The following is a 24741-nucleotide window of genomic DNA, read 5'->3' as shown; positions in this document are numbered from 1 at the left end:
GGCATAGGCTGGCAGCTGCAGCTCCAATTCAAGCCCTAGCCTGTGAACCTCCACGTGCCGTGGGGGCAGCCCTTAAAATAAATAAATAAATAAATAAATAAATAAATAAATAAATAGGTGTGTTCATGCAAGGGAATACTATACATATACATAAGCAATCACACATATACAGTCTCTCAAATGCAACAGTGGATGAAGAGAAGTCAGAGCCAAAAGAAGGCATGGTGTATGATCCATTTACATCAAGTTCAAGAACAGGAAACATTAAGCTACAGTGTTAGAAGTCAGGATGGTGGTTGCCCTGGGGGGAGAGTGAGGGGAAGGCGGCACAGCGGGACTGGGGATCCGACGGCGTCCTGTGTCTCTATGTTACCTGAGTGCTGGTCAGGTCATGGGAGCTCACTGAGCTTTGACCTTAGCATCAGAGCACTTTTCATCATGTAGCTTGTACTTCTATAAACTTTGCCATTAAAAAAAAATGCATGTAAATATAAAGGTTTTAAATAAAGATGCAGGGAGTTCCCTCCATGGCTCAGCGGAAACGAATCAGACCAGGATGCATGAGGACACAGGTTTGTAGCTTGGCCTTGCTCAGTGGGTTAAGGATCCAGGGTTGCTATGAGCTGTGGCGTAGGTCACAGATGTGGCTGGGATCTGGCATTGTTGTGGCTGTGATGTAGGCCAGTGGCAACAGCTCCGATTTCACCCCTAGCCTGGGAACCTCCATATGCTGCGAAGGCATAGAATTTAAAAATAAATAAATAGAGGTGCACAGTTCACTGTGACCCAGGATACAGGAGTGACAGGAGACCCAGGTCCATGGCAGCAAGTCAGAAGAGGGAGCAGAATGTGCGAGGCCCAGTCGGTCCAGGGGGCTTACCACAAGTGGTTCTGGGGAGGAGATGTGAACCCACTGGCTGCCTATGGGATGCAGCCAAAAGGGCCATATCGCAGGCGGCCCTCTAGTGAACAGGTTTCCAAACCCCACTGTGCAGGCACAGGGGTCCGGGGATTAGAGTTACAGAGGAGCCCGAGTAGATGGGACTCTGCTGCTATCTCCTGAAGCCATCAGAACAAAAGTGTTTATAATCTCTAAGCACTGGGCCTCCTAAGATTTCACAGGGGGGAACTGGGAGAAGCCCAAATAACTCTGTTATGGAATCATCTCTTGGATGGAGGCGGAGATAAATGTTTCTTTCTTTCTCTTGGGGGGGGGGGCACTTTTTAGGGTCACACCCACAGCATATGGACATTTCCAGGCTAGGAGTCTAACTGGAGCTGCAGCTGCCAGCCTACACTGCAGCCTTAACAACACCAGATCCAAGCTGCATCTGTGACCCACACCACAGCTCACAGCAGTGCTAATTCTTAACCCACTGAGGGAGGCCAGGGATCAATCCGCATCCTCATGGACAGCCAGGTTCGTTACCCCTGAAGCACAACGGGAACTCCAGAAAGAAATGTTTCTAACATGAAAAGGCCCACACAGCCAGCAGCCTAAGGAACCAGCCAACAGCCATGCTTCTCAAGGGCCAAGGAGGCGGGCCTCCTGGCAGTCTTTGGAAGCTCCTGTTACCCAGGGTCAAGAAGTATCATCCAAGAAGGCACACTACAGAAAACCCCCTCTAGTGCCTTCTGCTGTACGAGTCATCCACGGGCGGGCGGGAGCTCACTGGGAGCGCAGCTGCTATTTAAACAGCCTTTGTGGAGCAAAGAACAAGACGAGTTATTGTCTGAGTCCCAGGACTCGGGGGAATCAGCAGTAACCTTGCCCACGACTTACGGACAGCTTGGGTTTCTAGGAAAGGGAGTTGCATTCATTTCTGCAAAAAGGTATTTGCCACCTTCCTTTGAAACATCTGTCAGCTGTTCGGACAGTGACCCGCCTCAACTGTCCTCTACCATCGTGGTCTCTCACCAACTGGCCAAGCGATAAACAAATATTGTTTGCTTTGCCTTCCAAGGTATTTATATCCCACATAAATGATATTTCAGCCAGGCTTAGGATCTACTCAAGGCTGGCAGGAAATAGGGAGTGGGAGGAGAGGCAGGCGATTTAGAAAGAGGGCGCCACCTAGGGACTAACCCCTGGAACTCCAGTCTCGTCCCATCAAGTTCCTGAAACTATCTACAACGACCTAAAACAAATGCGATTTCAGCAGAGTCCACTTAACCTTTGGCACGGAGGGGAGCACAGAGTGACCATCTCAAAAAAGTGACACAGTGCCTGTGCCATTTCTAGACTCTAATCAACTCTCTTCCCTGGAAGGTTGATTTTCCCAAATCCTATTAATTTAGGTTGAGAGTGAACTCAGCGTCACCCACTCAGTGAACCTGAGGCTCAGGAGAAGTTTAGACAGAAGGAGAAAATGGGCTGAAATGAGTGTTGGATGACAGGGAGAAAGTCACAAACAAATAAGAACAGACGCATGTGAATGGGTTTACTCGTCTGGTTCTCTTACATAATCTGTAACATAACACAGTAAAGCTCACAACTTCATTTTTTTATTCGTATTTTTTTGGCTATGCCTGAGGCATGCAGAAGTTCCTAGGCTAGGGATCAAATCCAAGCCACAGCAGTGACCTGGGCCACAGCAGTGACCTGGGCCACAGCAGTGAAAACGCTGGAGCCCTAACCCGCTGAGCCACCAGGGAGCTCCAAAAGCCCACAACTTTAGAATCCTGATGAAAACAACTTTCAATATTCATTAACACACTGAAACTAGAGTAAAAGACTCTTCTTTTCAACCAATAAAACAGCCACATTCAGGCCCTTAGAAGTCATTAACTACCAGCAGACCCAGCACACACACAGCCCAAGCACAGCTTGTAGCACCAAGTTTTTTGTTTTGTCTTGCTTTTCTTAGGGCCACACCCAAAGCATATGGAAGTTCCCAGGCTAGGAGTCCAAACCGAGCTGCAGCTGCCAGCCTACACCACAGCTGTAGCAACACGGGGTCTGAGCCACATCTGAAACCTACACCACAGCTCAGGGCAATGCCAGATCCCCAACCCACCGAGCAAGGCCAGGGATCGAACCCACATTCTCATAGATACTAGTTGGATTTGTTTCCGCTGAGCTACAACGGAGCTCCAGCATATAAGATTTAAATGTGAGCATTATATTGGAAATAAGACCCCAAGGAAAAGTTGAACTCTGCAGAAGGAGACGTGCCTGGGGCGGGCCAGTTCCTCACCTCACCACCATCCTCCAGGCCCCGGTGGAGCCGCATTCTCCCTAACCCCCTGACTTGTATTTCCAAGGCACCGCCTTGCTGCCCATGGGGAGTGTACAGAAGGGATGGCACTTACCTGTGATTTCAGATGATTGGCTCTAAGAATAAATGGCTTAATCAGAAGCATCCATGGCACAGAAATCAAAGCCATAATAACAAAGAAACTTTGGACTTCTTGCTGTAAGACCAAAATGGTAAGATCCTATTAGTTCAAGGTGACTAATGCTTGATATGACACAAATGACCAACGGGGATACTCTCAGTGGCAGGTCACTTGGAGAGACAGAAAGCATCTCAATGAACCGTTTCGCCCGCCCACCTCTTCCTACTGCAGAGAGAACTGTGAGTTCTCTCCAACACCGGTGCTGGGTGTCCAGTGAAAAAGAGTCACTCTTGGAGTTCCCATCGTGGCTCGGCGGTTAGCGAACCCAAACAGCATCCATGAGGAAGCAGGTTCGATCTCTGGCCTCACCCGTGGGTTAAGGATCTGGTGTTGCCACGAGCTGTGGTGTAGGTCACAGATGCGGCTCGGATCCTGTGTTGCTGTGGCTGTGGTGTAGGCCAGTGGCTACAGCTCCGATTGGCCCCCTAACCTGGGAACCTCCATGTGCCATGGGTGTGGCCCTAAAAAAGACAAAAAGACCAAAAAAAAAGAGCCACTCTTTATTCCTTGCTCTCCAGGTAGCCCCTCTTCCTACACCCACACCATATGGAGCTGTCACTGGATGGAGGTGTTAACGACACACAGCATAAGCGCAACTTTATTTGTCCCTGTTCCCTTAACTGCTCCAGGGGGACTGTTAGCCCTGGCCCGAGATGAAGAGCAGGTCTGGGACTTCGCCAAAAGTCTTTAGGTCTCTTTAAGTCACAAACATTATCTCGTCGGTAACTTTGCATTTCCAGTACTACTGAGGCTTCTTGCTCTCTTTCAAAAAAAAAAAAAAAAAAAAAAAAGGCCTCGCAATGGCCACCCGGCTCGCGGTCTCCTGTGGGCCGGTTCTCCACCAGGTTCTGGGTTATCCGAATTGAAGTCTTTCGTTCTCTCTCGTTCTCTGGGCACAGTTCACCTTTGGAGCGAGGCGTCTATGTCTCCCTGCCTCGCTGACTCCCGAGACTCATCCCACTTTATCATCCTGTGATGTACTTCCTTTCATATCTCACCTCCTCTTTTTCCTACCCTCCAGGTCACTGGTTTGAGGATAACCCAGAGCTGCTATTTGCAAAAGAAGCAGGAAGCCTTGGGAGGCTTGGTCAGAGCCAGTGAAAAGGTGTGGGAACTGGGTACTTGGAATAAAAGGGGAAATGTTTCTTTTTGTTTTCCTTTTTTTTTTTTTTGTCTTTTTAGGGCCACACCTGTGACATACGGAAGTTTCCAAGCTAGGGGTCACATGGGAGCTGCAGCTGCTGGGTTATACCACAGCCACAGTGACCCTGGATCCTTCACCCACTGAGTGATACTAGTTGGGTTCTTAACCTGTCGAGTTCCAATGGGAACTCCTGAAAAATGTTTCTCTCGTTGCTTTAACTGTTCTGACCAAGCTCCCACTGAGGCTTTCGTTTATTATCCCAACTGTAACAAGATACATCCTGATAACAGTGGGAACCCTATCTGCTCCATCCAATACCCTCCTCCACTCTTAACTGCTCCCAAGAAGGAGGGCGACCACAGGAACAGACTTGGCACTTGCCTGTCCCAGGTCCACACCCTTGAAGCTACCTGGTTGCGCTAGTCCATTTTTATCTCATGCTTCCCCCTGCAAACACACCACAATGTCTAGAGAGATCAAAGATGCCTATTTATCTGCTGCTCTTCTTCTTTGCTATTGAAACATAGCATGAAGCAGCCAGAGCAGTGTTGGGAGGGGGCTGGATTTTTTACCTCACACTGTCTCTTCCAACTGCATCATGGGAAAACGGGGTTATGGAAACTTCAAACTGTGTCAAGATAATTAATCTTCTTCTGGGGCGTGGAGACCAGCCAACTCCAAATAACGGCTTTGAATAGGAAAAAAGCTGGAAAAGTCTCTCCCTGTGCAGTGCTCCATGTCCTCAGGGGGACTTCAGTCTTTAGGAAAGGCAGGGGCACATGAAATACTTGGTGATTCTGATTCCCAGGCCTCAAGAAGATGACTTGTTTGGGAAATGCAGGTAAACTTGCATTGAGACACCAGCAATGAGTAAACGACCCTCTCAAAGACATCGTTCGATGCCAAGAGTCTAAGAATGGCCTCCACGGTGCTGATGGATAACAAGCAGGTGCTACACAGTAAGGTGGGACACAAGAGAGCTTTCAGAGCTGTGTGTCTTCTCTGTTATTATCTAAAATCAGTCCTTACTTTTGCTGCTTCTGCAGGGGAGGAGAACACAGCCAGGAATCAAATGCATGGGGATGTACAGAGCTGTAGGAGGAGCGTGGCGAGGAGCCAGGATGAGTGGCCATTGGCAGGTGCCATGGGCAGTGAAGGGCCCCCTGGTATTGGGAAACTAGCCCTAGAGCTTGAGCCAGAACCTATATGAGTGGTCCTTCTTTAGTGAAAATCTACCAGCAAACAATATTATTAGGTTATCACTGGGAGAGGCCAGAGGAAAAAAACTACTTGAGTTACCAAAAATTGCTCACTGAGATACTTTTATACCCATCACTCATGGAACATTTATACTTTCTAAAACTAAAGTATCAAGTTGATAATGAGGCCGAAAGAAACAAAGTCAGAATAGCGATAACATCCAACGGCTGGGAGGTCCCGTCCATGGAAAAAGAGCCCAAAGAAAAAAGAAAAAAAGCATCTCCACCTATTCTGGGGAAGCTCGTAGAAGAGCATGAGTTTGGTTCAGTTTTCCAGAAAGTCACGACCCCTGTGAAAAGAGGGCCTCCTCTTCTCGATTCCATCTCAATTTTCTCTCTTGTGAACCTTAACTAGAGTTTCCTTTTATAATAAAAGATTATTACATGTTAAGGTGTTTAAAGCATTTAGTTTCAAGCCAATCCATTTGAAGGGTTATTTTTTTTCTTTCTGCACCGACCACGCACAAGCTCATTTTCAACCCCACCCCGAAAATCCGTCCCACGTGTGACCCAATAGGAAGGGCCGGAGCTGGACCACAGCACAGCCCTCGAACCTGGACACTCATCACATAAGGACCTCCTGAAACGTGAAAGAACCTAACCCATGGACTGAGGCTTGCGGACAGTTACTCTCTGCCGTATTCAGGAGTAGGACAGACAGCACCTTGGAGGGACCGAGAGATGATCATGCGAAGTGAAGAGACTCGGACAGGGAGACGCCAACGTCATGTGCGATCACTTATATGTGGAATCTTAGAAAAGGATACAATGAACTTATCTGCAGCACAGAAAATGACTCACAGACTTTGAAAAACTTGTGGTTACCAAAGGAGACAGGTGGGGGGTGGGGAAGGGATCGCTGGGGGTCTGGGATGGAAATGGTCTAAAATTAGGTTGTGAGGATGGTTGTACACCATTTATAGTCATGACATTTTATATTTATAATCACAGAATTCCTGTAAGAGGATGAGAGAGATTTAACATAATCACATGAGTAAAGAAGGGGGGAAAAAAAAAACCAACCCGAAATACCTGATGCTTGTAGAGAGGGGCGTTCGAAGGGTCGTTGTAATTGAACAGGAACATGTTAATGAAGTGGATGAGGATGCTGGGGGCGCGCCGGGACACAGAGGCGTCAAAGGAGCACCATTTGAAGATGATCATGAAGACCAGGTACCCGAACAGGCACAGGATAAAAATCACCTCGGGGACGAACTGCAGCATGATGCTGAGGGTGTCTCTGAAGAATCTGGGGGCGGGAAGCACAGACACACACAAGGAAGAACACGGAGGGACTGTCAGGCATTCACTTTTGCCTCCAAAGCCTCAAATGTCCATCTCTGGTTTTGGTTTTGGTTTTGTTTGGGAACGCTGGTCCACACCCCGCGTATGCAAGGATGGAAAAGAAAGAAAGGTGCTTTTGCACAAAAGGTTCAGAAAGAACCAGGATCTGGAAGGTGAAGACTGAGAGAAAGGTCAGGTGCACATGGACAGCCGAGGACCTGGCCACAGCCTCGCATGCAGACCTCGTTCACAGCGACACGGTCAAAGGCAGAAGGATACACAGCAGTGGCTTGGCAGCTTCTCTCCTGAGAAAGTCAGCAATGGCTTGTGACTATCCCCTATTTCTGTACAGCCTGCAAGTGAAAAATGGTTTGCACCTTCTCAGATGTTTGGGGGCCAACCAAAAGAACACTATTTTAGGACACATGAAAACTACGAGAAATTCAAATTTCCGTTTTCATAAATAAAGTTTCACGGGAACAGTCCCACTCATTTGTTTACATGTGGTCTGTGGCAGCGTTCACACCAGAATCGAGTATTGTAACAGAGATTGCCTGGCCTGCAAAGCCTGAAATATTTACTCTCCAGCCCTCCATGGAAGAAGTTTGCCAACTTCTGCTCTAAGACACAGAGTCCCACAAGGCTAAGTTGACTCCCCCACCCCAGTTAAAATGTCAGAAAGGGCCCCCACACTCTTTGTTAATTGTAAGAGTAATTGGGAGTTCCCCGGTGGGCTAGCAGTTAAGGATCTGGTGTTGTCACAGCCGTGGCTCACGTTTGATCCCTGGCCCCACATACTTCCACATGCTGTGGGAATGGCCAAAAAAAAAATTTTTTTTTTTTGTCTTTTTAGGGCCACACCCTTGGCACATGGAAGTTCCCAGGATAGGGGTCCAATCAGAGCTGTAGCTGCTGGTCTATACCACAGCCACAGCAACACCAGATCAGAGCCTCACCTGCAACCTATACCACAGCTCACAGCAATGCTGGATCCTTAACCCACTGAGTGAGGCCAGGGATTGAATCAGAGTCCTCATGGATACTAGTTGGGTTCATTACCACTGAGCCACAATGGGAACTCCAAAAATATTTTTTTTAACTTGAAGAGTTATTGGAGGGACATGGACATCCCACGATAAGGCAGGATTACTGAAGAGCACTGAGGCCAGCGTGACACACACTGACACGTTACACTCCCTTCCAGAAAGAACTTCCTGGTTTTATCATTTAATTCTCACAGCCCTTTCAGGCAGGCAGTAGAACCAAGCTGTGGTCACTCATTTACTCACTAAACAGTTCTTATTTTTCAGGGAGAATCTACTGGTTTTCAGGCTGGGGGCTCTGGTCAATGAAATGGGAATGGAAGCGGCACCTGTCATTCTGAGGGGAAGCTTAAAAGTCAGTGTGGAGTGGACCACACTCTGCTGCCATGGCAACGAGCTGGTTCCAGGTGAGGCTGCCCATCAGCCCAGGTCCCAGGGTGCGAATGAGATGAGCAGCGCCCCCCAGTGGGCCCACAATGACATGTGCCATGGTCTTAAACCACTGCGATTTGGGAGTCGTTTGTCACCACACGCTAAGTTGACCCATTTGACTCCTCCCTTCCCACGCTATAGAAGAAAACCATCTTGAGAGGTGCAGCGACATGTCTAGGATCACGCAGCTAGACAGAGTTAGAACCAGTAGCCAAACTTTTGATTCCAAACCCTGTATCGATCCTGCAGCATCACGCTGACCTCCTGGAGGGTGGGCTTCAGCGATACCGACAAGCTGCTGTGTTCTCTAAAGGGGTCTCTGAATAGACATATTTGAGGCTGATTTCAAGCATTTACAACTTGAGTGCAAATACGCACGTTTGAGAAGCTTTCCAGAGACAGAGCTTAACAAAAAGAAAAGAATAAACGGAAGAACATTAACAGGCAAAGAAGCGAGAGAGAGGCTGCTTCTGCAGGAAGAAATTACACCAACTGGAATTCAAGACCTGAGGGCACTTTGGCCAAAGCGCAGTTAGGTCCCCAAGACTGGCGGGAGACCTAAGCCTGGATATGGCACCAACCAAGGCCTTGCAGGCTGGAGGGACACAAAGCCCTGTGGGCTTGCAGTCTCTTTCTGAACCCTCAAATATTTCTGGGGTGAAAGGGGCACTCTGCTCAAGAGAAACCAAGATGCCATTTTCTGCCAACCAGCTTGTCCGAGGGGGAGCCAAGAGACACAAGAAAGCAGTCCCCATAGGAAGGAGACGCGAACCAAGGGACACAGGACCGAACTGGTGGCCTTGCCACTGCCCATCATCAACATGGTCAGAACAACAGGCAGACAGTTCATCGTGAAACTTACATGTGGTTGAAAAGGCTGAGAATGACCCCAAAAACCATCTGGACGATTCCCAGGATGACCGACATTTTCATCTTATAGGAGTTCAAGAATGTTAGCTTGTTTGAAGCCAAGTTCCAAATCTGGAGGGGAAACATGACAAGAAACACGTGAGAGGAGTTCCCGTTGTGGCTCAGTGGGTTAAGGACCCCACTAGTATCCATAAGAACATGGGTTCGACCCCTGGCCTCGCTCAGTGGGCTAAGGATCCAGTGTTGCTGTGGCTGCGGCGTTAAGTCCAAGACGCGGCTTGGATCTGGCATGGCTGTGGCTGTGGAGCAGGCCGGCAGCTGCAGCTCCGATTCGGCCCCTAGCCTGGGAATGTCCATATGCCATGGGTGCGGCCCTCAAAAGACAAAAAGGCAAAAAAAGAAACACATGAGACCGAAGTCCAGAAGTCCTACTGGAGTTGGGGGCTAGAGCTCAATTTCTCCTGAGGCGGTGGCTCTGAGAGCCACATTTTCAAATCTCTCTCCAGGTCAGCACGTGCCTTTTAGGTTCAGAAAAGGAAAAGGACCAAACCCGTTATAAACACAACAACCCTCATGACAAATGTGTCAGAACCAAGAGCATGACGGGTGAAACTCCAGGTAGTTGGAGGAGGAAAAAACAAACCTGATATGATTTTCCCCCCGATCTACATGGAAAGACATTCTGGAACATCACGGAGAGATCTCAAACCTGCCTGGGTCCCCTTTTTATTGGCGTAGATCTCCAGCCCATGAATCTGTCCCATTTCTTCTGGAATGGTAAACGGTACAACTGCCTTTTACCCTGAATTTTTCTTACAGTGCTTTACACAGCAAAGCATTTCCCCAGGCCCTTCTCTAGATGCCACTCCTGCAGCCAACATTTATCAGCACTTGGAATAAGCCATGGTCCCTGCCTCCTGCATAGGCTGTGTTTTAAACAGAGCTGCCAGGCTTGCACAGAGGTTACACGTGCACCTGTCCTGCCCACACAGAGAAAGCACTCAGAGCGGCTGGGGGGCCGGTCAGGGGCTCACCCTGGTTAATGGTCCCAGTCACCAATGCTCTCCTTTCCATGGAAATCTTAAGTGCCCACCCCCATGCAAACGACTCTAGTCCTTGCTCCGACTCCTGACCCCTCTGGGATTTTGGCACCTGGAGGGTTGTCTATACTGCTTTCCAGAACCAACAAAGCCACGGGTCTTCTATATTCCCTCCTAAACAACTTCCTCCTCCAAACTCCTCTGCTTCTGTTAAGAGGTCAACATCTACCTGGCGCAGCCTCAGTGTGCAGCCACCTTCCCCTCCCTCCACACCCAGAGGGGCAGGGACCGCTTCTCAGTGATTCTGCTTTGACAGGGTCCTGAGTGGCTGCCAGCTGAGCCATCACTAAGGGGGCTGCTGGGAAGGAGGGGAAACAGGTGCCCAGACACCAGAGGCACCGCTACTCCCCTCCCCACCTGCCTTGGCATTGAAGCTGCACCAGGCTTGCCCTCCACCCTCTGCTTTTCCCTTTGCCCACCTGGTTGGCCAGTCCCCACACAACAGGGTGATGGCAGGGTTACCAGTGCACCTTTGACCCAGCTTGGAAAAACGAAAAATGTTCACAGTTAAGTACCAGGCACATACTAAGCTCTTTAAGTGTCTTTCTCTCATTTAATTCTAACAAAAATCTATGAGGGAGATATAAGTATTCCCATTTTATAGGTCAGAAAATTTACGATAATCTCAGGGAGATGAAGTTACCTATACACCCAGGGAGAAATAATAAAATGACAAATGGAACATTGACTCTGCTTACACACCAGACTCTGTTCTGGGTGTTTAACCCATAAAATTCATGTACTCTTCTGAGCAGTTCTCTGAGAACTGTTATTATACCCATTTTACAGATGAGGAAACAGAGATACAGCGATGATAACATGCTCAAAATCACACAGCAAGGAAGTAGAAAGGCCCAAATGTAAACACAGGCAGCCTGATTCTAAAGCATGGGTTTTTAACCATTGTGTGATGTTATTTATTATAAAATATTCACAAACACTTTTAGAAAGCCCCCTCAGTGCTGATGCCCAAATATTTTGTGATCTGATTCACAAATAGATGCTCGACAGTTAATAAGTGCAGCTACGGGAATTTGTAACACATAAAAATCAAACCCTTCATTAATATACAAAAGTGCTGGAGTTCCCCTTGTGGCACAGAGGGAGCGAATCTGACTAGTATCCACGAGGATGGGGGTTTGATTCCTGGCCTTGCTCAGTGGGTTAAGCATCCAGCGCTGCTGTGGCTGTGGTGTAGGCCAGCAGCTGTAGCTCCGATTCAACCCCTTACCCGAGAACTTCCATATGCCTCAGGTGTGGCCCTAAAAACAAAAACAAAAACAAAAACAATATATATATATATATATATATAAATGTCAGAACAGAAGTGTTCTGTTAAAGAGGTTTTCTCTGGGGAATAGGATTGCAGAACAAGAAAGACAAGAAAGGAGTTCCCATTGTGGCACAGCAGAAACAAATCTGACTGGGAACCATGAGGTTGCAGGTTTGATCCTTGGCCTCACTCAGTGGGCTCAGGATCCGGCGTTGCCGTGAGCTGTGGTGTAGGTTGCAGACACCGCTCAGATCTGCTGTTGCTGTGGCTGCGGCATAGGCTGACAGCTGTAGCTCCGATTAGACCCCTAGCCAGGGAAGCTCCATATGCTGAGGGTGCAGCCCTAAAAAACAAAAAACAAAGAAACAAAAAAGAATGGATGTATGCATATGTATAACTGATTCACTTTGCTGTACACCTGAAACTAACACAACATTGTAAGTCAACTATACTCTAACAAAAAAAAAAATTAAAAAAAAAAAAAAAAGGCAAGAAAGATGAGTTCCCATTGTGGCTCAGCGGAAATGAGTCCAACTGGGAACCATGGGGTTGTGGGTTCGATCCCTGGCCTCTCTCAGTGGGTTGAACATCTGGTGCTGCTGTGAGCTGTGGTGTAGGTCGCACACTCTGCTCGGATCTGATGTGGCTGTGGTGTAGGCTGGCGGCTGTAGCTCCGATTGGAATCCTGGCCTGGGAGCCTCCATAAGGCTGTGGGTGTGGCCCTTCAAAAAAGAAAAAAAAAAAAAAAGGCAAGAAAGAAAAGTCTCTTCATTTTTAATAATTTTTGCATTATGTATTATTATTTTATAATAAAAAGACCTACAATGTTTTAGGACCAAAAACATTTTTTTTCTTTTTTGGCCACCCCTCAGCATATGGAATTCCCAGGCCAAGGATCAGACCCGAGCCACAACTGCAACCTATGAGGCAGCTGCAGTGACACCAGATCCTTGACCCATTATGCTGGGCAGGGGATCGAACCTGCATCCCAGCGCTCCAGAGATGCTGCCAATCCGGTTGCACCACAGCAGGAACTCCAAGACCAAAACCTATTCAAATCTAAATGTTGACTAGAAAGGGTGCAGGGGAAAAAGGAACCCTCCTATCCTGTTGGTGGGAACATAAATTGGTGCCAAACTGTGGAGAACAGCATGGAAGTTCCCCAAAAACCTAAAAATAGAGGTACCATATGATTCTGCAATCCCACTCCTGGGCATACGGACAAAATGAAAACTCTAATTTGAAAAGATACATGCACCCCAATGTTCACAGCAACACTACTGACAATAGCTAAGACATGGAAGCAACCTACTGGCCATCAACAGAGGACTGGCTAAAGAAGATGCGGTGATGTATATACCTATACAGCGGCATGTTAGCGAGCCATTCAGAAAAACAATGCAATAATGCCATTTGCAGCAACACGGATGGAGATAGCGTTATCACACTAAGTGAAATCAATCAGACAAAGACAAATACCATAAGATATCACATATGTGGAATCAAAAGATAGTACGAATGAACTTATTTACAAAACAGAACGTGATTCACAGACATAGAAAACAAACTTATGGTTACCACAGGGAAGGGGGATTAATTAAGAGTTTGGGATGAACAGATACACCCGACCACATACAACATAGAAAACCAACAAGCTTCTGCTGTGCGGCACAAAGAACCATCCTCAATATTTTGTAATGACAAATAGAGAAAAAGAACTTGAACAAGGAAAAAAAATATATATATATACACACACATATACATGTAACTAAATCACTTTGCTGTGTACCTGAAACTAACGCAACATGGCAAATCAACTATATTTCAACTAAGAATGCAGAAAAATGAAATGAGTGTTACCAGGAAAAAATGCATTATTTTCAACACTCCACCTTCCTCCACCTTCACATTTTTTCCTTTTCCTTTTCTAACGAGTGGGCAGAGGACAAAATTGCACAGCATAGAAACTGGACCACTCAGTTCTTTTCTTTTCTTCTTTCTTTTTTTTTTTTTGTCTTTTATCTTTTTAGGGCCTCACCCACAGCATATAGAAGTTCCCAGGCTAGGGGTCTAATCGGAGCTGCAGCTGCCCGCCTACACCACAAACGCAGCAACGCCAGATCCGAGCCTCAGCTGCAACCTACACCACAGCTCATGGCAACGGCAGATCCTGAACCCACTGATCGAGGCCAGGGATTGAACCCGCAACCTCATGGTTCCTAGTCGGATTCGTTTCCGCTGCGCCACAATGGGAACTCCGGACCACTCAGTCCTGAAATGTGAAATATGCTACCCTCCCTTTTGAAGAGCAGACCTAGGCGGGCAGGATCTGCTTATGCATTAATATGTGGGCTGCGAAGGGAAGAGACAAGACAGCACAAGCCATGAGATTCAAAGCAAAGGAAATGCAACCAGACCCTTAAATCGTTCCCCTCTGTACTCCCTGGCTGCCTGCTTGCTAACTGTGAAACTCCTTGGACCAAAGATAAAGCCTTCCAGTCTACAAAATAACAACTTGCGTTTATTTTTAGCATTTTGCAGCTCACAGACTAGCCTTCAAGGACTTTAGCGCTTTTGCTAAAACTTAGAATGTAAGAGCACCCCCCCTCCCCGCCCCCGTGGCAAGTATAAAGCAATGCTGGAGGGATTTCCCACTTCCCTTCCTTTGTGGCTCAGCAGTTAATGAACCTGACTCAGATCCATGAGGATGTGGGGTCAAGCCCTGGTCTCACTTGGTGGGCCAAGGATCCAGTGTTGCTGTGGCTGTAGTGTAGGCCGGCAGCTGTAGCTCCCATTCCACCCCTAGCCTGGGAAACTCCATGTGCCAAAAGTGCAGCCCTAAAAAGCAAAATAAAATAAAATAGAATAAAGTAAATAAAATAAAGCAATCCTGGGTGATGCTTATCGTTTTTATAAGGAAGGGGAGGCAGCAGACAGTGGGAAGACCCAGGAAGACTGAGAGGAGACGACCCACCAGATAGGAGAAACCAGAGAACCAATTTCAGGGCCAGTGCTGTTACTCTCAACTGTCAGCAACTAAAAGTGTGCTCTCAGTTTCTCTTCCAACAAAATGAGGGTGGAGGAATGTTTATGAACCCCCTCTGCCGAGTTTTCGACGCTGACGCTCATTTGGAGCACAAGGCTGCCACCTGGTGGCGATACGCGCTGGGCCGCACGCGTTGTGTGGCTTTACACAAATAAGCACGCACATCTTCTCCAAACCCCTTTATATCTGAAGGCTGGCGAGGAAGCGCCTTTGTTTTGCTTGGCTCAAATTCAGACGAGATAGATATAACAAATTAAAGTAACCCCCCTTTTTAAAACCTTTGTATCAATTCTATGCAGCAGAATAAAGCAAACCCATGCTTTTCAAGGAAAAAGAGTTGTTAATCACTGCGAGAAAATGCCAAAGTCAGGAACTTGGTCAGGATGCTAAATTGCTTATCTAATATGCATACTTTACAGACACCAAGGGCCATTTATTTATTTGCTTTTTAGGGCTGCACCCACAGCATATGGAGGTTCCCAGCCTAGAGGTCAAAATTGGAGCTACAGCTGCAGGCCTATGCCACAGCCACAGCAATGCAGGATCCAAGCTGCATCTGTCACCTACACCACAGTTCACGGCAATGCTGGATCCTTAACCCACTGAGGGAGGCCAGGGATCGAACCTGCAACCTCATGAATACTAGCTGTGTTCCTTACCACGGTGCCACAGTGGAAACTCCAACCAAGGGCCTTTAAAAGAAGCAACTTAACCACCAAAGGAGTACATAACGGAGGAGAAAGGCAGATGTTGGGAAATTGCATGGAAAATGCCCCAGGAGCTGGGTAAAGGATGCAGGTAGGACATTTATCTAACTCCAGCGCAGTGGGTCAAAAACACCTCTGGGACATGCTATTTCATCACAGTACAAGTTTGTGGATTTGACAAGTTCTGGCACCCTCTTGTCCCCCCACCCCCAAATCCTCAGCAAGACTTTACATAATACATATTTAACCTCAGAAGGCATTCTTACCGGATCAATCCCAAAAGGGTATGGATTTCCAGAGTACACTCCTGGAATGGCTGGGTCCAGCTGTAAATATGGATTTGTTCCTATTACCTGAGTACTACAGAGGGAGGAAAAAAAAAAAAACCGTGATCAACCAGAGGTAGAAAAAATACTCTAGTAATTGGTCGTTGACTTGCAAGCCAATCAAAGCCTAGCTGTTGGTGCAACTCATCAATTGGTTCATTCAGGTATTCTACGAATAGGTATCGAATACCTACTATGTGCCAAGTATTGTCCTAGAGGCTGAGGCTACAGAAATTACCATCTGGCCCCCAAGGAGTTCATAGTCTGAGTTTCCATCCATCAGCTAGATGGGGTGTAGTAAAAAAAATTTACACTACATCAGAAAAGAGGCAGAGGCAGTGGTTTGAGGCGGGGAGAGGAAATAAAAGCCAGCCCTGGAGTTCCCGTCGCGGCGCAGTGGTTAACGAATCCGATTAGGAACCATGAGGTGGTGGGTTTGATCCCTGACCTTGCTCAGTGGGTTGGGGATCTGGCGTTGCCGTGAGCTGTGGTGTAGGTTGGAGACACAGCTCGGATCCCATGTTGCTGTGGCTCTGGCGTAGGCCAGCGGCTACAGCTCCAATTGGACCCCTGGCCTGGAAACCTCCATATGCTGCGGAAGCGGCTCAAGAAAAGGCAAAAAGACACCAAAAAAAAAAGAATAATAATAATTATATATATATATATAAAGCCAGCCCTGGAGTTCCCGTTGTGGTGCAGCAGAAACAATCCGACTAGGAACTCTGAGGTTGTGGGTTCGATCCCTGGCCTCGATCAGTGGGCTAAGGATCCAGTGTTGCCGTGAGCTGTGGTGTAGGTTGCAGATGCGGCTGGGATCCTGTGTGGCTGTGGCTATAGTATAGACCGGCAGCTGTAGCTCCAATTAGATCCCTAGCCTGGGAACCTCCATGTGCTGTGGGCATGGCCCTAAAAAGCAAATAAATAAATAAATAAATAAATAAATAAATAAAAATAAATAAATAAATAAATAAATAAATAAATAAAAGCCAGCCCTGGGACCAGCCTGGTAACACTCCCCTAGGGGCACGAGAACTGGTGTAGAGGAGTAACCAGGCTTGCACACAGGGCCCTGACCTCTGGAAACTCAGCCTCTAAAAGTTGTGGTCCACTGACCACCTTTAAATCTGGGTCCCATTTTGGCTCAGAGACACACCTGTCCACAGACAGCAATTTCTTACTGTCTCTGCAAACCTGCAGGAGTTAAGAACATCAGGGCCGTGTGTGTGTGTGTGTGTGTGTGTGTGTGTGTGTGTGTTAAGAACACACTTCCATAGAGTGGCCCAAGAATGAGCATATGAAAGGATAGAGATTGGAATGTTGGCAACTTTTTTAGGGCCACCCCTTGGCATATGGAGGTTCCCAGGCTAGGGGTCCAATTAAAGCTGCAGCTGCCAGCCCATGCTACAGTCACAGCAATGCAGGATCCGAGCCACATCTGCGACCTACACCACAGCTCATGGCAACACCAGATCCTTAACCCACTGAGCAAGGACCAGGGATGGAACCCGCATCCTTGGGTTCGTTTCCCCGGCACCATGACGGGAACTCCCTGAACGGTGGCAACTCTGACACAGGCTGCCTAGAAACACACTTCCTGCCTCCTGCAGCTGAGGTGCTGGGGTGTCTGGGAGCACGTGGGGAAGTCAGGAAGCCTGACTACGCTGACCAGACCCTCAGTGACAGTGCAAACCGCTGGTCTGACTGGCCGGCTCAGACAGAGACCCCTTGTCCTAACGGCAGGCCTCCGTGCAAACAACGGAATTAATTAGCAGAGATGTGTTTGTGTGCCGACAAAGAAAAGCAGAGGGAACCGGCCTGGTGCCCGCAGCTAAGCCAGAGCGGCTGTGGTGGAACATGAGCAGTTGCACAGACGATCAGACAAGGCGCCCTGTGACCATGAAGGAGCACGACAAAAAACGAGACCATTCCACGGTCATATCTGATACCAAAATACGGACATTTCAAAATAAGGACCTTTTGTCCAAACCCCAAAAAGGACCCAATGTTCCCCTCATCCTCTCGGAGTCCAAGCCTTCAAAACCCCGTCTAATACCCTCTTGCCAAGATGCCCACTGTCCCCAGGGGGCGCCACCTTCCTGGGTCCATAAGCCCAATACTGGTGATGACACACATGCTTCTGGTGGTCTGTGGCTAAAAGACGGTGTGACAGCATCTCTGGCCTGTCATCAGGGAAAGCGACCCGAGAGCTGGCTTGGGGCCAGCCACCAAATCAGCCTCCTGTGCCTGACGCTGCTCTGATGGGTGCTTGCAGTCTTCTCTTGCCTCACTGCTGATGAGGCTCTGTTCCTACCATCCACGCCTGGGCCTGCAGCCACACCTGTGGTCTCTCAGACGGGGCCTGGTCTCCAAGAGCCTGAATTCGGGGTGGTGGTCCCTTGCCCGCACACCAAAGAACAATATTCCTGCCCACGTGTGCAGAATGACAGCAACCCGGCTCACTCAGACTTTTCCCACTCACGCTCCAGGGCGAATGAAATTTTGTGTAAAAAATTCGATAAAGTTACGCTAATTTATTTTTATTTCCAAAAAATCAATCAATTAATTTTATAGCCGCACCTGCAGCATATGGAAGTTCCTGGGCTAAAGGTCAAACTGGAGCTGCAGCTCAGGCCTACGTCACAGCCACGCCAGATCCAAGCCACAGCTGTGACCAACATCACAGCTCACGGCAATGCCAGGTCATTTACCCACTGATCAAGGCCAGGGATTGAACCTGCATCCTCAGAGAGATGCCATCAGGTCCTCAACCTGCTGAGCCACAGTGGCAACTCCACATTGTGCTAATTTAACACAAATTTCAGAGTCCATCCCTACACTTATGAGCTTAACTCTGGGCAACAGAACCAAGCAATGTGTCTTCAAATTTATGAAAGTTGTGTGTTCTAGGCATCTCTTCAGGAGGCAAAGGGGAAAACAAGCCAGACACAACCCCATCGATAGCCATCTGTAATTATAATTCTGGAAAATGTTTTCTTCTTCATTTTTATTTACTTATGCATTATTTAATGTTCCTGTTCTCTACCACAGGGAACTTGGACCCAGCAGACGGGCTAAAAGGAAATGCATGAAGCCTTAGTGACACACGCACCCACCCACCCATCCACCCTATTACAGCCCTCTGAGGTCCCCTGGGCCTTCAGGCAGCAACCTGTCCTCAAATGCACTTGCAAACACTCCAGGTCAAAGGGAACCCTGCCCTCAATCTCTCCTGAGCAGCCCCCGAATGCATTCGTCCCCTCCAATTATGATGTGCAGGGCGGGTTTTGGTGAGCAGATGAAACCCCTGAAGTTCCTCAAATCCTACCATGTTCGAGCGAGAAAAGCTGGGATCGAGGCTGCAGGTACAGTTACCCACTTCTGCCTCCCCTTCTCCCAGTGCTCCCATCACACTTCCCACTGAATGTTCCAGAATGAGACAGAAAAGCCTGAAGCTGACCTGAGGAAGCGGGGCAGACAGATGTGAGGGAACGTCCCCTGAGACTTTTAGGCTTCACAAAGCAGCCTAGAAGCCACCGGGTTGTCTCGGGTGTGGGATGCTGGCAGCTGAAGATGCCCCACAGCTCACAAGGTCGTCAGCATTTCCACGTGTTTCCCTTGGAGCCCCCCTCCTCCACCCCCTCCCCGCCTGCCCAACTCATCACACTGACCCAGCTCTCAAAACTCGAAAACCTTTCTCCCTCGCCACAAGACTCCATTCCTTTTTTCTTTTTTTCTTTTTTTTGGCTTTTTAGGGCTGCATGGAGGTTCCCAGGCTAAGGGTTGGATGGGAGTTGTAGCTGCCAGCCTACGCCACAGCCACAGCAACTCGGGATCCAAGCCAAGTCTGTGACCTATATCAAAGCTAACAGCAACGCTGGATCCTTAACCCACTAAGGAAAGCCAGGGATCGAACCCACAACCTCATGGCTCCTAGTCGGATTTGTTTCCGCTGAGCCACGAGGGGAACTCCAAAAGTTCCATTCCTGAAGCACTATTTCCATTCTGATGACTTCGTGTCCGACTAAGTGCAAAATAGCCCTGTGATGCCTATAGGAGGTGCGGTTTGTAAGGTTGCAGAGAGTTTCCAGGTCTCTTCCAGCTGCAGCCACGACTTCTCCTCACCATCCATGCACAGCCCACGCCAGCCCTGGCTTCCTCACCCCGCCACCCACACGGCAAACATGGGGAACCAGCATCACAAAACTCACCATCTCCTCCTTCGCTTTTAACACCGAATCAAGAGGGGTGGGGGAGGGATAAATTAAAAGTTTGGGATTAGCAGATGAGACAAAATCAACAACAAGGTCCTACTTTACAGCACGGGGAACTATAGTCAATATCCTGTGATAAACCATAATGGGAAAGAATATGAAAAGGAAAAAAATACATATGTGTGTATATATATATAGGATATGTATATATGTATACATATAGATAAATGAATCGTTTTGCTGTATATGAGAAACTAACACATTGTAAATCAACTATATTTCAATTATTGCTGGTTTTATTGTAACAATGAATCAAGCTTGTCTGAGCCGTCATCAGCCTTCCTTAAAAACAAAGCCTTCTGTCCTAAGGGTGTGGCTGCATAACCTCCTTCCACTGCTGATTTCCTGCCCAGCAAGGTATGTTTCAAGGGCCACCTCCTTCTCGGAGAAGCCTCGCTTCCACAACTGCTCTCCCGACACCCAGTGGATACCTGCTGGGGCTTTGTTTTCCCAACACTGCCTGGCGCGTGCTATACACTCCAGATACAGACTTCATTGAGCTGAAGTTTTAATACCTCTCTCCGTGCCTTACAGTTACCGGCACAGCTGCTGGGGAAGGGGCGCAAGGTCTCACGATAGATAAAAACAGATGATTTGTTGAACTGGCCGGGGCACCTCTGAGCAGAGTCGGGTGTCGAATCCCCCGGCCACGAAAACCGTCCCTGAGTCCACCTGCGTGTCAGTGAGTGACCCGTCTCTGTCCAAACTTACTTCCAGGTGCCGTTCCTGAACATGGGCTGGACGCTCCAGGAAGAGCCGAAGATGTTGAAAGACTTGGAGAAGCAGTCATTGTAGATCAAGCCCGTGTAGATGGAGAAGATGCCCATGAGGAGTATGAGGTAGCGGCCGTGGAAGAAGGTGTTCCAGATCTGGGCCCGGGAGACAGAGGGTGATTGGCAGCCGGCTCTGTGCCAGCCCCCGGGGGATGTGTGCTACAGGATGCCTCCGGCACCACTGGGGCAGCCACAGCAAGGCACAAGGGCGTCCCGCACAGATCCAGGCACACACCCCCTAAGTTCTAGAAAGTCCTAGAATGGTAGTTGTTACTGGGGAAAGAAAGCCATATAAGCCTCATATTCTTTTTTTTTTTTTTTTTTTTTTGTCTTTTTAGGGCCGCACCTGCGGCATATGGAGGTTCCCAGGCTAGGGGTCCAGTCGGAGCTGTAGCCGCCGGCCTACACCACAGCCACAGCAACAGGAGGTCAGGGCTGAGTCTGCAACTTACACCACACAGCTCATGGCAACGTTCAATCCTTAACCCACTGAACAAGGCCAGAGATCGAACCCACATTCTCATGGATCCTAGTCGGGTTTGTGAACCCCTGAGCCACAAGTGGAACTCCCCAGTCCTCATATTCTTTCATTCAGTCTTGGTTAGAAGCTGAGGCTTCACCTGTCGAGGAAGAGCCTGAAAGCAGGCAGCTGCTTCCAGTCTCGAGCGCTTCTGAGAGACAAGGACCGAGGTGCCTCCCATGCTGCTAAATTTTATAGCAAGTCAAATCAACCCTTATTTCTGGGCCTTGTTACAACACTGGGTCTCTGTCTAAGCACATCCATCAAGAAGAGTAAAATGCGGAGTTCCCGTTGTGGCACAGTGCAAAGGAATCCGACTAGGAACCATGAGATTGAGGGTTCAATCCCTGGCCTCACTCAGTGGGTTAAGGATCTGGTGTTGCCATGAGCTGTGGTGTAGGTTGCAGACACGGCTCGGATCTGGCATTGGTGTGTCTGTGGCATAGGCCGGTGGCAACAGCTCTGATTAGACCCCTAGCCTGGGACCCTCCATATGCCATGGGTTTGGCCCTAAAAAGACAAAAGGCAAAAGACAAAAAAAGTAAACTAAAATGCTTTCCAAGAGTGGATGACTCCATATTCTCAGAGATGCTAAAGTGAAAGTTTGAGGCTTCAAATGCTGTAGGAAAGCACATCTGTTAAAACATCTGTCATGGAAAAAAACTCTCTTGTCCTTAGGTTGATTCTCCCACTAACCCTGCTTGTGACTGCCCTGGTGTGACATCGCCGAACTAGCATACAAGTTAAGTCAACTTGTATTAAGGATCCCAGATATGGAGTCCCCACTGTGGCGCAGTGGGCTAAGAATCTGACTGCAAAGACTCGGGTTGCTGCAGAGGTGTGGATTTGATCCCCAGCCTGGCACAATCAGTTAAAAGATCTGAAGGATCCAGCGTTGTCCCGGCTGTGACATGGATCACAGCTGCAGCTCAGATTCAATCCCCAGCCCTGGAAAATCCATATGCCACGAGTGTGGCCACCAAAAAAAAAAAAAAAAAGGATTGCAGATATTCTACAAATTCAGAACCAACTTAAAGGCATGTTTCTGGTTTTATAACATGTATCACGATGTACATAAAGTGATGCTAACAGGTTAACCTTGAAACAATGTTGACTTGAGCTGTTTCAACCTTCACAACATTATGAAGAAACTTCATAGAAAATGCGGAAACTTCAAGTATGAAAGTGAAGGTGCAATATTCAGGATTTCTCTGTGTTTCATAAGAAAGCTGATCAAGGGCTGATTGTAAGGGGCTCTGCCATGAAAGAATATTTGTGATTTTTTTTTTTTTTTTTTTTTTTTTGGCTATACCCAAGGCATGCGCAAGTTCCGGGCCAGGGATGGAATCCATACCGCAGCTGTAACCAGAGCTACAGCAGTGACAACACCAGGTCCTTAACCTGCTGAGTCATGAGGGAACTCCTATCTGTGATATTTGAGTGGGGAAAAAAAGGAGGCTACAAATTAATAAGCACTATTTCATCCCAGTTTTAGAAAATTATACATCTATGCGTAAGCACAGGAAAAAACATTGTGATTTTTCTCTAGATAGCCAGGTTATTGCATTTTCCCAATTTTTACCACAAATATATATTGCTTTGATAATCAAAGAAAAAAATCTATGTTAAAAAAAAAGTAAAGGACTCGGGTTGGATCCCTGACCTCACTCGGTGGGGTAAGGATCTGGCATTGCCATGAGCTATTGTGTAGGTCGCAAACACGGCTCGGATCCCACGTTGCTGTGGCTGTGGTGTAGGCCGGCAATTATAGCTCTGATTCAACCCCTAGCCTGGGAACCTCCATGTGCCATGGGTGTGGCCCTAAAAAAAAAGAGAGTAAAGGAAAAGATCAATGTCTTGTCAAGCAATGTGCAAAAAACAAAGGTTCTAAAAGGAACTACATGAAACCATTCAAAGGACTGACCAGTGTGTGGCCAGGAGTTTTTATGTTGAGTCCAAGTCCTTGTTTACTTTCTGTCTTTCCCTTACTTTTCACGTTATTTCCACAGAGAAAACAATATACACTTTCTGTTTGTTTGTTTTTTGCTTTTAGGACCGCACCTGAGGCATATGGACGTTCCAGGGCTAGGGGTTGAACCAGAGCCACAGCAACACGGGATCCAAGCCACATCTAATGACCTACACCAGAGCCCGCAGAAACATAGCATCCTTAATCCACTGAGTGAGTCCAAGGATCGAACCTGCATCCTCATGGATCCTAGTTGGCTTCATTTCCCCTGAGCCACAAAGGGAACTCCCCGTTATACACATTTTGAATATTCTACTTATAACCTCCAAGAAGTGAGGCAAGACGTTTGGGGGCACGTACCTCATTGTTGGTCTTCTGGGAGAGCAAGCGTCTCTCATTGAGGACCATCCAAAGGGCTGCCAGAAGCATCACAGTCCCATGACCGCAGTCTCCAAACATCACGGCAAACAGGAAGGGGAAAGTGATGATGGTGTAGGGAGCTGGAGAGGTGAGACCCACAACAGCCTGAGTCCTCCCAATACCCTCTGGGCTTCACATCCAAGATTTCTCTATCGTGCTCCATGATCAACAAGCTGGTTCTGTGTGTCTTTCTGATTCTGTCTTCCCTCACCAACCCCACGCCTGGCACTCACTCAGCTCCCACACACTCGCTCATCAGCGAGTGGGCATTATCATTTCCCCACTTTTGAGCTGAGTTTTAGAGGGGCTTCTTGACTGTGCCCAAGAACACAAAGTTTGATGGGATTTAAAATCAGTGTCCTGACTCTCGGCACTTTCTATACACTTTCCAGCACCTCTTTTGTCTGTTTCTCCCCCATTCACACGTAGCGCACGCCTCCAACCTCAACCTGATGGGGTCCCTGCAGTGCAGGTCACAAATTCGATAGGGACTCAGGCTGGAGAAGAACAGCATTGCGAACTGCTTGGCTAGAGAGCATCTGGTCTACCCCTTTATTTTACAAATCAGACTTAGTGATATAATTTGTGCCACAAAGAACCCAGGCTTCCGACTCCACGTCCTGCGGGAGCCCATCTCCATCTCTCCCGCATAACAGATACGGGAACTGGGAAGATGCCTACAGATGACCCGCACTGAATGGGTAAGGAAACAAGAACTGAATCTGGCTGCCTGATCAATCTACGGCTTAAGGGAGAACAGGTGAAATCTTGACAAGGAGAAAATCTTTCACTAATCACCATTTACAAAAGACAATGCAGGGCATTAGGAAACCAAATAAAATTTTAGGAATGTCACCGTTCAAAGCGATTAACCTCTGAGGCCACCACAAGGGTAACTCTTACCC

The 24741-nt window shown here is 47.9% G+C and overlaps 1 protein-coding gene across 14 annotated transcripts in view; it reads right to left on the bottom strand.

The window, feature by feature from the left end:
• ATP6V0A4 (ATPase H+ transporting V0 subunit a4) overlaps nucleotides 1–24741 on the bottom strand; it is a 110171-nt gene that overhangs the window by 13487 nt on the left and 71943 nt on the right. For all 14 annotated transcript variants that reach the window (XR_014833659.1, XM_085005301.1, XM_085005302.1 and 11 more), the window contains 6 exons: nucleotides 23777–23916; nucleotides 20866–21023; nucleotides 15824–15917; nucleotides 9424–9542; nucleotides 6835–7051; nucleotides 3313–3414 (listed from right to left, as the gene is read on the bottom strand). Coding sequence is in view for 13 of the 14 variants with exons in the window: in XM_085005301.1 (XP_084861427.1) it covers nucleotides 3313–3414; nucleotides 6835–7051; nucleotides 9424–9542; nucleotides 15824–15917; nucleotides 20866–21023; nucleotides 23777–23916 (830 nt within the window). In the remaining variant the exon portion in view is untranslated. The remainder of the gene's footprint in view (nucleotides 1–3312; nucleotides 3415–6834; nucleotides 7052–9423; nucleotides 9543–15823; nucleotides 15918–20865; nucleotides 21024–23776; nucleotides 23917–24741) is intronic.

Source organism: Sus scrofa, chromosome 18, assembly GCF_054392235.1.
Source record: "Sus scrofa isolate SSC_HxYL_T2T_F1_AM1 chromosome 18, Sscrofa_HxYL_maternal_Yorkshire_Landrace_v2.0, whole genome shotgun sequence".
NCBI lineage: Eukaryota > Metazoa > Chordata > Mammalia > Artiodactyla > Suidae > Sus > Sus scrofa.
The sequence above is the reverse complement of the archived record's forward strand: the minus strand, read 5'-3'. Positions and strand labels throughout refer to the sequence as shown.